At 40.9% G+C, this 13,057-nt stretch overlaps 1 protein-coding gene across 17 annotated transcripts in view; it reads right to left on the bottom strand.

The window, feature by feature from the left end:
- Positions 1-13,057, bottom strand: part of HDAC4 (histone deacetylase 4) — a 293,162-nt gene that overhangs the window by 128,706 nt on the left and 151,399 nt on the right. For all 17 annotated transcript variants that reach the window (XM_068947757.1, XM_068947754.1, XM_068947760.1 and 14 more), the window contains one exon: positions 3,784-4,028. In XM_068947757.1, the coding sequence (XP_068803858.1) occupies positions 3,784-4,028 (245 nt within the window). The remainder of the gene's footprint in view (positions 1-3,783; positions 4,029-13,057) is intronic.

A 13,057-nucleotide genomic window follows, 5' to 3' on the forward strand; every position in this document is an offset into this window, starting at 1 on the left:
GAAACGCTGTAAGATGCAGAAATTCTCCCCTTATAAACAGTTTACAAAGCAATCTTGTAATATAATAGTATAAGTGAGGCCCTGATCATTTCCAAGGGAACCAATATCAAAGAGAACTGCCATTTTGTCTGACCTCAGACTAAGTTAAGAGCTTTGATGTTCACCTTGTAAATATGGTTTTGTTTTGTTGTACTCCGAGATTGCTTCAGGATTGAATATTCTCATGAAACTGCAGGAGCCCAGAATTTCTAAAAAGTATGCAAGCATCCTAGGTGCGCAGCCATCTTGCAGCAGCTGATAAAAATTTGCTTTCTGAATCAAGAAAATCAACGTTAGGAAAAGAGGTTGTTGAGTACGACTATGAGACAACGTGGGGAGAAAAAAAAAACACTTGTTCTCATTTCCAGTAGCAGCATTAAAAGCATATCAAGAAAGGCCAAGCATTTCTGCCTTCATCTGCTTTCATCTGCGACGTTAGGCCACACCACACCTACTCTTTGATCCAGACTGAGGACAAACTACAAAACATGTAGTCCAAAGCTCAGACTTTTCACATGTCTTATTTCCATTTCAAACCACTGAAAATGTCAGGTCTCTGTGCTACCCTACAGTAACGTGTTACTGAGCCATGTCCAGCTACAAATTGCCTCTAAAGAGGTTCAAGCCTGAACCAAAAAGTGCTGCGGCAGCAAGATGGGTGGAAAGGTCACTCCAGTATTAGTTCATCCTGTCATTAAGTATAACCTTAACCAACAGAAGTCCGGACAGGGCTAGATTCCCAAGGCATTTCTTATCCAAAGCGAAATCTCCTCTCTATGAACAACCTGGAAATACAGGTTTGTAACAGGCAGTAATGGTACCTGTGCTACAATACTGCACAGTCAAGTTTCGAAACAAATACTTGCAGTCGAAGAATCTTAGCACTAGGTTGTTTGGTCTCAACTACTTCTGCATATTGAACAATTTACTTTGGAGACAAGAGACTAATGAAATCCTGAATCCCTTCAGTGACACCATAAACCAGTCCTCAAATAAAGCTCATTTATTCTCAGCTCCCAAAGGGGAAGTCAAGAGGTTGATATTTCTTTCACATTCTTAATCTAAAGATGCACTGTTCGAATAAATAGAAAAGATCATAAACTGCATCCCCTGTCTTTTGTCTCCGTGAAAAATGTAATGGTTCAGAATGATTCCAGCATATTCTGACTGCTATGCAGCAATTCATTAAATCTGCAGTCTCCATATTCACTTGCTATTACTTCTTTCTGACATTTCCTAGGATTGGTTTGTAGACTACTTTATAAACAAAGCTCAAAAAAAAATTGCCTTTATCTTATTTTTTTCCCCCTAAAAACATTGCTCACTTTCAGTAAGTTGCACATGTCACGCATTACCTTTCTCCAGCATTATCTTGCCATTCTCCTGAACAGGAACACATCCATCTCCCGTACCTCTTAGCAGCTGTCTACATATGAGCAGTCTTCCCTGCATACTCCTGCCCTTCCCCGAAACAGAAATATCCCCAGCATCTCTGCTTAGACCTTTCACAGGACACGTAAATTTGAAGGTTACGCCCTCACAGCCTACAGCACTAAAAGTAAAGATGAGGACAGAAGCAATGGGAAGCATTTCCTTGATCCAATGTACGTGTAGAGCAAGTATATGCTTGGAGTAGTGTGTGCATGCATGCATGCACACATTAGGAATGGGAAGCGTGTGGCACATCCTGAGCAGCTGATTTAAAAAAAAAAACACCTAAGTTCCTTTGAAAAGAGCATTGCATCTTCGTTCACCTTCATTCTGGGCTTTATCTATACCAAATTTTAAAATTCAGCCCCCTAGTGCTTCACTTCCATAGGAAGTAAGGTTCTTATTTACTTGCTTTAATGCTCTCTTGCCCCTAACTCCCTGTTTTTCATGAGTCATAAAACAGCTGAACAGCTCAAAGTTTGCAGTCCAAATATGAGATCATACATGTATAAATTCTCTGGACAAAACAGCAGCTTCCTTGGACTTACAGTCACTGCAATTAATGCAGTTGCCAGTTTCTGAAATTCAGGTAATCAAAGAACCACATAATCTAACAGTCAGCTAAATGCAGGCTGACTTACGAATGCAAACACAAAAAGTGTATTTTCACAAAAAAAAAAAGAGCACCATAATTACACGTTGGTATAGTTTCCATTTTATTTTATTTGAACCACTATTTGCAAAGTCTCATGGTCTCTATTTCAATAACGTGCCATTTTGTTTTTAAGGAAATATTGGACAAGACAACACACTTATTTTTGGAGATCGCCTTGCAGGTCATCCTCTTGTGCACAGGATTACATTATTTCTGTTTTGGGTTTTTCATCTAGCCAGTTTTCCACAGCAGCAGCAGAACTTCATTACCTAATGGTCTATATGCACTGAGCTACCTGGCTTTTCAAAATTAGATCTCAATTTGCTTCTCTATAATGCAGATTTTTACAAGCATCAGTCATAGCTTTAACATAAATAAGAGCAACAATGCACCTACTACCAGTACTTTGAACTTGTCCATTAAATTGGAATGACCCTTTCTTAGTTTTAATGGGCAAATATTCAGACATTTGCAATTATAAGTTACCAATGGAAATATTTTTTTGTCAAAGTTATTTAACATTTTTAATTCTTGCATGTATTCTTGGGAACCACAAATGTTATTAACTGCTTTTGGGCTCTGCAACTGTGAATGCATACATATATGTGTATATAGGTATATGCATAAATTGTGTGTGCGCATGTATACGCATATATGCTTATATTTGTACAAGCACTTTTGTCTTAAAGAGAGCGCATTAGAGCACCCATTAGGGACATAGGACATTTGCTGTTTATCAGTCTTGAAACAGTGAGAATCTATGTTTGAAAAGTCTGTAAATAATACAACATTAACTTTTAATCCTATCTCCTCCACTCTGACATACATTTCACATTAAAATGAAAGTTCTGTGAGGTTGAATCGAGGTTGCTTTTTAATATTACATTAACGCTATTTACCATGTGCCGTGCTAATCCTCCTTTGAAAAAGGAGCGTATTAGCAATTCTGAAAGCTGATGTTACCATAGTAATAGCCTATCACTGTGTAATATTTATATAATGTCTAATGTTTTCACTATGCAACAGCCATCTTCTAAGCTGTACTTCCTGATTATTCCATGCACTATGCTATCTTCCAGCCTGTGCGACAGAGCAGCGTAAAGTAACTGGCCGGTGGGTAACTTGTACCTTGTAACTCTAAACTGCACGCAAACCTATCTACACCCTCTGCTCCCACTCTCAACATGCATTTTTCCAGCAGAAGGCACTAGGGTCCACGTTTCACATCTTGAAGAGCGGGCATTTGTAAAATGAGGAACTTCTATGCCATTCTAATCCCAAATACATGATTTTAGTTACAGGTAGCCTAACACCTCTCCTGCTGGGTTAAAGGCTGCTGAAATGAAGCTACACAAATTTCCCAAATCCAAACCTAGGTCCTGCAAGTCAACTGCTGGCAGTGGTGGCAGGACTTCTGAATACATGCAGATATGTGGATAAGGCTGAAATAGCATGGGTTTACCTCGCTTCCCCTCCTCCATCCCATCCCCCTTTTTAAAACTTGGTCCTCGACTGCCTTTTCTAAAGACAGTTCTCTATCCAGGGATTACCCAGTCCACCATATCTCCATTCCAAAACAAATCCATTTATTTTTCTGCCTCCTCTTGGTGATACGGTGCTTTTGCATGCCACCCAAAGCAGGGCTGCCCATCACTTACTTTGATGTGTTCATGCAGCTGGGCCTCATGCTGCCGGGAGAGCTGCTCGTGTTGCCTCTGAAACTCGGCTATGAGAATTTGTCTCTGGATTTGCTGCTTCTGCTTAAGGGCCAGAAGCTCCTGCTGGAGCTGCTGCTCTCGGAGCGTTGGTTCCGTCACGGGCATGGAAAACTGGTGGTCCAAGCGGAGATCCATCGGGACTGAAGCTGGCGCAACTTGCAAGGGCAGTGCTGTGGTCACATCAACTACAACGTCAAAAGACAACAGGAGAGAAGAAATTCAAAACATACATTGTCATTCCATTCTTCTAGCATCACTGGAAATAAGAAGGATAAAGATTCACAAGACTTCACAAGAAAGGATCGTTCTGATGGACTCCTATGGTCAGCTGCATCAAGCTTTCTTTTCAAAAATTCATGCAGAAAAACACTATGTGCTGCATCTCATGATCATTTTGGGGAAAAGTCTTCTTTAAACAACCCTCTCTCAGAGACGCAGCTTAGCTAAAAGAAAGCTAGTAATGAAGCATGTGGGAAACATTCCTAAGTGCTCCTGTGACAGACTAGACTTTCTGCCTGCAACAACCAGGAAGGTGCAAACATATCTCACAGACAGCACACGGGACCCTGCAGAACAGACAGGGACAGGAAGCAAGGAGGAAAGTTCACAAATGTCAAATTTGCCAATTGCCTCAGTCATTCCAAATCCCAAGTGCAACAAACCAACACATCCAAGACTAAGGTACAGAACAGTAGCATGCACCAAGACGACCCCTAATTTAGCGTGACCATAAGAAATGCATGCTAAAAGAAGAAAATATAAGAAAGGAAAAAAATAACACTGGTGGGGTTTTTTTGGTAGTAAAAATGGGTTCTTTGCTTACACAAAGAGCATCTCCCTGAAGACAAGGAACTTGTCATAAAAACGGTGGTGGCAGCTGTCTACAAAAATACCTTTGCAATAACTTGATCTCAGCTTGTTCCTACTAAAAAAAATTACTACCATCCCAGGAATGACTAAACATTTCAAAATTTCAAGTCAATGGCAATTCTATGTTTGATATGTGCTCTGTACGTTTGATACATTTAAGGCCTTGCTCTGCAGGGCAATCAACCCAGCAATTAATTCTTCCGATACACTGCAGTGAATATCACCTGGGAAAAGCAAACCAACCAACCAACCAACCAACCAACCAACAAAACCCTAATCTGGCTGTTAGTGTTACTGGGATATAAAGCCTCCGGGACGAAGCATTCTTTACCTGCCATTACAGCAATCTGAGAAAGATTTTGGTTGCTAAACATCTGTCCTGAACAACAGGACAACTTAAGACAACAGCCCAGATGGCCAGTGGGTCTATTTTTTTTCCCTCCCTAAAGTTCTTTTTTTTAAATGAAACAAGACTACTTCTAGGAAGAGGGAGCATCCCCCCACTATGTAAATAAACACAGGATAGAAGAACACAACCTGCAGGAAAGTTAAAATAACAGTAAATCCATCATCCAAATAAGTAAGAGTCATCTTAGCCACATGAACAATATGGTACAGTAAGTGTTGCAACTGTTTTAAAGACGGGAGACCGTGAAACGTGTCACCAATAGAAAGGCAAAACAAAAAATGCTAAGATCATCCAAGGTGCACAGATGCTGGAATAACACTCGCAGCCAAATCCTACACTCTGCAGGAGACACCAGCGTTACTACAAGCACACCTCAAAACAGGAAACGAGCCACCGCAGGATCAGCTTTGCTGAGATCAACACCAGCAGGAGAGAGACCTTTATCAAATACAAATAAAGAAAAGGGCATGAAGTCACTGCTAGGTCAATTTTACCAAAGAAGAACTAATTTCTCCCTGCCAACAGACGAACTATAGATCCAGCTCAGTTAGCTCAAGCTCAGAGGAAACGGAAAAATCTTTAGGAATGGCAAAAGGTTAAGACAAAGTTTTGCTAAGACGGACTACCAGCTTTGACTACCATGCGTAGTATTTCAGAGGAACTTTTGTTTTATACAAAATTAAACTAATACTTCAGCTCCAGACTGACCATTCAGCCCTGGCTGTTATTTTAGTGTCCTCCTCGTGGAAATGAGATACAGGTACAGAACAAATTGCCTCTTCTTTAAACTACTATGCTCTTATAGGTCAGCTGAATCTCATTGTAACATTAAAGGAATAAATCAAGAATCTGCGCTGAATATTTCATGCAGCAATGGTCACGTCATACCAGTCTCATTAACATCATCCTCCTGTACCATGCCCAGGGGAGTGCTGAAGTGATACACTGCAAAAGTCCATTTATAATATTACAAAATAGCACCAGGCCCTTAATGTAACAAAAAGTATTCTGTCCTGGGGGGGGGGGGTGTCCTAATGGGGTTTTCTTTCCATGCTATTCCCCCCCTCCCTTGCCCAGTATTTGAGAAACATAATGATGGGGAAACTCCATCCTACACAACGAAGACTCCAAAAAGGGAGTGCAGAGCAGTGGGTGAGTAACACAGCTCCTGATGCAAAATTACAGCTCAAAACGCTAAAAGGAAGCCAGTTATAGGCCCAGAGGAACAGCAAGCAGAGGCGACCCCCTTGCACAGGGCTTGGTAAAACCCCCAGCAGCATACTGCTTCCTGCTCTGCTGCTCATTTTTTGAGCAGGAGACTAATGAACGTGCGCGATACGTATGCAACATATGATCCGGGCTTCTCGCAAGGAGCAAGCGCTGCGCTGAACTGCCTCGCCTGGGGAAAGGCAGAGAGGAGGGGCTGGCTTTTCTGGACTGGAAACATTTTCTGCAAAAGGTCAAATTTCTGGAAGAGTTGCTATTTTTCAACCCACAAGTTATTCCCTCCACTTCCCTATTGTTTTCCTTCCTGTGTCCTTTTCCCGTACTCTTTTCTCTTCCCCCGCTCACTCTTCTTAAAACACAGGATGAAAGGCTGGGATTTTTCTGCAGAGAAGCCACTGCTGAGGCATAGCAGGTTTCTGAATCAGAGCCAGGGATTTTATTGAAAACACAATGTTCGTACATACACATATGAGCATATACATGCATATATTTTTTATATGTGAACATATACAGATATATGTATATGCACGTGCACACACATACATATATATACATAAAAATACATTCAAACCCAATGAGTTCTCTAGTCCCTCTCCAGAACGGCTGATGCTTTCATGCATGGATGGTACTGTGGTCAACCCCCTCCCCATTCCTGCCCACAAATCATCCCTATGGCAACTGCTTGCTCAGAAAAATAGTTCATTCATTGTCCCTATCGGAGAGTGGGATCTGAAACTGTCATTGCAAAGACTATCTCGTTTCATGGACTATCGGTTCGGAAACTTCTCATCTAACTGAAAGTCACATATGTGACGCTTTCAACTAGAGACAGGCCTGCAAGCATTTCATGTCTCAAGTACTTAAAAAGGTAACCGAAAAGCATTTTGGATTCCTCCGGTACTGCAAGTAAGGCAAGAGATTGCAATCCGACAGTGTCAGACGTCTGGAGTACGGAGAGAAATGGGCCGCATCCTGAAACAGTAGTACAGCTACAGGTTTCCATGCTAGCAAAAGACCTGTTAATATATTTGTTGGAGCTATAGGCACATTTGAGGCAGAAAAAAGAAAAATCCTAATCCAAATTAACAGGTACCTGCTCAAAAAAAAAAAAAAAACAAAATCAAGTCTTCAAAAATGTCATGCCATGCACTGGGACTATCAAAAAAACAAATTAACCATTTTCATCTAAACATTAAGGACTAGATATTCATAAGATGTTCATATCCATGCTATTCCAACCATCATAATCCACATATTATTTATGTAATTGCTATATGTTACAAAAGCGCCACAGCAACTTTCCCCAAAGTAGCAGCAATTTTATCTCGTGGTAAATCCACGTGAACTCCGTTGGCTTCAGCGCAGTTTCTCAGCCCGCATCAGCAAGAATTACATCCGTATTAAAAAGAAGCCTGAACAGATTTATACAGTTCAGCTTAGCCGCACGCCCCCTCATTGCACCGAACCCAAACCAGTTCTAACGTAAAGGTTGTAGCTGTTCACTCAGGCTGATCGGTTCTCCGTGCGTTTATTTTAAGTACACAGTACATCTGTAGTCAACGCTATTTAGGTTAAATGCAATTTGTTTGAAGTACGCATGTATTTTCCTACACGTGTAGGAAAATCACACTTCCTAAAAGCAGACAGTAAAACATAGCAACAGGAATTCAATTTAGAGCAGAAAGCATACATGACTATACCCCTGTAGGAGGGGTGCGGGAACCGCCATCTCGAGTCCTGCCTCGGGACAAACGACTCCCGTTTTACTCTGTAATAGCAGCCTTAACTTGCACCGTGTGGAAGAAAGAAAGCCAGCTAATATTCCTGAGAAAAACGTGAGAAACCTCGCGTTTCCTGTATCGAGCTGTAGGCAGTAAAGTAACTGATCCCCTGGAAGGGGCCGACGCGCCAGCACGGAGCGCCAGCTGCAGCAATCAGAGCCACAATTCCCATTCATCGTATTCACGGAGGGCTGCGTCATCCACGACTCTTCCTATTTCAGGCTCAAAAAAACTATTCGAAATGCCATGAGCTCCCAACAGAAGCAGCGAGTGCTTCTGACCTACAGAGCCCTCCCGAAAACAATGAAACCTTCTCTACTTAATGAACACATCATCAAAACAAAAAAGCCTGTATTCTTATGAATATTTTATGGTAGACGAGAAAATTGCTTTTATAGGTTCTGCCTTGAGAACATATTAATACAATCACATTCATGACGTGAGCAAAAGCACAAAGGCTATATTCAGAGTTTTAATGAGAAATGCCAAACCCATGAATTAGAAGACAAGATCTCAATTATGAATAATAAACTATCCTATGTTCTCCCTGTCTTTTGCTTCATTGTAGGAACTAAAGGAAAAAATAGGAGTTTTTTTTTTTTTTTTTTAACTAGGCATGTAAGGATTTTTTTCACGGTCAAGTTCCTGCTACTTTAATACCAACTTAAAAATACTCTGATGTTTTTCCTTTTCAAAACAAATAAAACGCAGATATGCATTTAAAACTGTGTTGTTTCTTAATTAAAACCTAAAGCATTCTAGTCATTCTAGCATTATTGACTGCAGGCATATAGTGGCCTCAGGGCTGAAATTGTAAATTTGACATATCATAGTTTGTCCATAATATCACCAAGAGGAATTTATCTACTGGCTAAATACAATTGTCATAATAAACTGATAGACACAAAAGCAAGGGTGTATTTCTTACAAACTGTTTTACATTAAGGTCATTTCGCATTAAGTTTTCAGAGAAATACATGATCAGATAGTCACACACTGATCTTCTTCAATGCCCTAAACTGAAAAATATCTTCTCAACAAGTAATAAGCATCTTGGAAGAGATTAGAGAAGGGTGTTATTATTCAACTATGTTAACTTATTACTAAATAAAAAAGAAGCAATAATTACTTTCTTCCCCTTTTCTGATGCATCATTTTCACGTAAGTCCTCAACAGACTAAAATATAGAAGTATTTAGTCCTGAAAAGATACATTGAAATGTATGTTAAAATAAAACTTCAGTATAAGATGGACACAAGATACTTGAAACAGAGACCTAGATTCAAATCTCATTCCAGTACAACCTTTGCTTAAGTTGTACCTTAAAAATATTCCAAAATTTAGTTTTAAATTGAAAGCTGTTGCCAGAAAGACACTTCCTTCGGCAATTCCCTTCCGCTTTAAAGGAGAAAGGCTGTCAGCCTCTGCGAAGCTCCTTTAAATCATGGCAGGTGAGTTTCTGTTCAAGGGTGGAGGAAGAACAGAAGAAACCCCCAACCACAATATTATGCAAAGTATGGATATACCTGTGACAAAGCGAGCCGGAGTGCCCAAAAACCCAATAAAAAAGAGCGTTTCAGCTCATACAGTAAGTCTATAGCGCCCAGTGCATTTCCAGATAACCGCACATCAGGGAGGGGAACACTCCTCTGCACCACTGCGTTTGCACTTACAAGTCCAGTGCTTTCCAGAAACCATTGAATCAGCTTCTGCTCCCCCTCCCCCTTCATCTCCCATCCTCTCTGGACGTCAGCTTTATTTTTTAACTAATGAGTTTGCTTTCTAATTACTAGCATGCTAGTGTTGCCCTCCGGACAGATTCTGCCAAGAGCAGAACGTCAGCCCTTCAGTGAAAAACGCAATCAAGAAACCAGGCTTAGCATCTGCAGCGTTTCAGTTATTGCCATCGGAGACCAACAAAAAAAATCCATCCCACTCAGCTGAACCATCAAGATCCGCGCGCAGCATGATTCACCGAATAAAGAACGACAGCTATTCCAGACGCAGCTGAATGAGTAAACACGTGTACAAACCTCCCCACAGTGCTATTTTCAGCTGCTTTCATTGCCAGGCAGCAACGAACACGGTGCGGGTCAAGGTGTTTTCTTTATTTCCTGGAGGCTGACCTGCTTCACTTGAGATTTCCTATTTTGCAAAGCCTTCAAATAAAGGGCACTGTTGACCAAAATGAGCACTCCGTGTCCAAAATACGTCACTTACAGTACAGGCACCGTGCACAGCAGGGCTTCTGCAAAGCCATGCCATGCTGTTTCTGAAACCACTGCCTTCATTTGCTTCAAATCATCTCGGAAACGAGACAAGAAGGAACTGCTCAGTTAAAGCATACCACGGCAGAGAGAAAACGTGCAGTGGCTTCTTCTGGAAGGAAACTTGCGTTATTTGACTAGTGCGATATTATGTTTAAGAGAGCAATGGGCTCGCTAAGCTCCCATTACTTGGAAATTGCCTGGTCTGCCCTGCGCCGTGCTTGGAAGCGTCGAGGGGAAGAGAGCCCATCAAATGCTCCCCTCTGCAACCTGGGGCTGTTCGAGGGACTTCATTGTGCATGCAAGGCACTCTTTCCACTGTCTACACTTCAGAAAATGTCAAAACTCACTGAAACACTAAGAGACAGTGAGATCAGAGCTATTAATAGAAACAAGCTACTGCAGTATCTGACTGCAGTGCCAAGATAAAAGAAATGTAGTTTTGTGTAAACCATAACGAAGCAGCCGAAAGCATGGAGCGCGGCTGCTAGAAAGACTGAAAGATACTTGGGAGGTTTTTGTCCGTGATATGCTATTTCCCATAGGGCGGCCCAAATATAAGCGGGGCTTCCCAAGAAAATAATATCTGAGGTGAAGAAAAAAATCCCTTTACCTCATATGTTCAGACTATGCTCTACACATCACTTTAGCATACTGTACTATAAGAGAATGTGAGATAAGATATAAGAGATGTGTAAGAAACACATCCAGGAGCCCATGCAAGTAATCAAAGCAAGCAGGACGTCGGGGCGGGGGAGGCTATAGATAGGGCAGACAGCCCAAAGGAGGCCAAGACCCTGACTTCTGCCGCAGCACGCTAGGTGCGTTGCATAGGTGCTACAGATGGCTGGAAGAAGTTAGGACGCCGCGAGCCATCCCTCAAAAGCAGCCAGTTTAGCACAGCACAGTTGCCATTCTTTTTGCAGCGCTTGCTATAGAGCTGTGCCGACAAATGCAAACGCAGCCTCGAGCCTTTCTCGGCACTCAAGCTCCTAGTAAACAGCAGCTGAGATTTCCTACACCCAACACACATGCTGCAATTCAGCAAGGGCTGGAATAATTCGAGGATATGAGAATATTTCGTGCAGTATGAATGGGAACCAAAATTAATCATCCTATCACCCATTGAAATGCATCAAGTGAGGCACCACACTGTAGGCAACAGATGGAATTTTAAATGTCACTCACTCATTCACTGCAAAGAAATTTGTCTCTTTTCTGATTACTAATGAGACCTGAAGATATAATAAGGGTACAGTGCTTTGGAATCTCTATAAGCAACTTTTTTGATCATGACACCTTCACTAAAAAGATGTCTGGTTGTTGTTTATTCAAGTGCTTTATGAGAGATCTACACACAAGTTTCATTCACCACAGTAAGGAAATTAAAACGTAAAGATGAGAACATTTATCCTACTCTTTCCATCTCAGGCTTAAAACATTAGAAAATGGCTCCTTTTATAACACTCAGGAAAAAAAAAAAAAAACATTACCCAGTTACATCAATAATAGACAGGAAAAACAGTTCTAAAAAAACCCTCACATTTTTATATGTTTTCTTGCTTATTTATAGACCTCCACGTGAACTAGAAATGCACAATGTAAATGTCAACATTAATCAACCTAATTCTGTCTAAAAGTAGGATTATTAAAATTCCCTCTTGGGATCCAAATACAGCCTCAAAGCAGTGTATCAGAGTTTGGAAAAGTACAACTTTCTTGGCTAAATATCTATCCCTTATATGCCAGCTGTACATTTGATGGCCCAGTCTAAAGTGTTGCAAAGAAATTCAACATTCTTGAATAGAGGATGAAGTATGCTGATCTCCAGATCACCTTCAGTCAGCGTTATGTCTTACCGCAGCAGAAAAGTGGAACACATCACAAATAAAACAAGAGTACTGCAGAACAAGCACAGTAATAAATAAGTCCTTAACAAGAATCTGAAGAGTTCACATCACAGTGTCTGAGAGAAGGCCAAGACTAAAAACCCTGGTTACACAGATGTCTTTGACGGATGAGCCTATGCAGGATAAAGAAGCTCCAAAGGGAGATACCGATGTTCCACCGCTTCCTTTTCAGTCATTATCCCACTCCTACTTGTTGCTGTTTTAATCAATGACACATTTGAAAAATGAGTATCTTGGATGATGCTAAGCCTTTTGCCAAAATTAAAGATAACGGAATCGAAAGAGTAAGTTTGAAATATTTCTCACTTCAGACTTCATACAATTGTGGCAAGTCTTTCCTTGTACGCTCTCCTGGTGCTTTTCTTGCGGGCTGGGGGCTTGCCAACTGAAACCCACCCGAGATTCCATGGGAAAATATATCTAAGTCAAAAACAAAACAAAACAAAACAAAAAAAACTTCTTAAAAAACCCTTCTGGGAACTTAGTTTTGCCTACCTCCTCATTTCAAGCGTTATCCAACAACTGAACCTCTTTGATCCATCTGTCTAGTTGCTGGTACAAGAAAATCCTCACCTTACTAGATACCCCAAGACAAAAACAAAGGTTAAAGGAAGATCTGATATACTTCTGAAGAAACAAACCCACACAGATTTCTCATATGCTTCTGTCTAATCTCATCCTGAACTTCCTTCAAGGGAAAATGATACTTTAGAAAATAGAATTAAAGACAAAGGAGATGGAGCCTGGAAA

Source organism: Struthio camelus, chromosome 6 (genome assembly GCF_040807025.1).
Source record: "Struthio camelus isolate bStrCam1 chromosome 6, bStrCam1.hap1, whole genome shotgun sequence".
Lineage (NCBI taxonomy): Eukaryota > Metazoa > Chordata > Aves > Struthioniformes > Struthionidae > Struthio > Struthio camelus.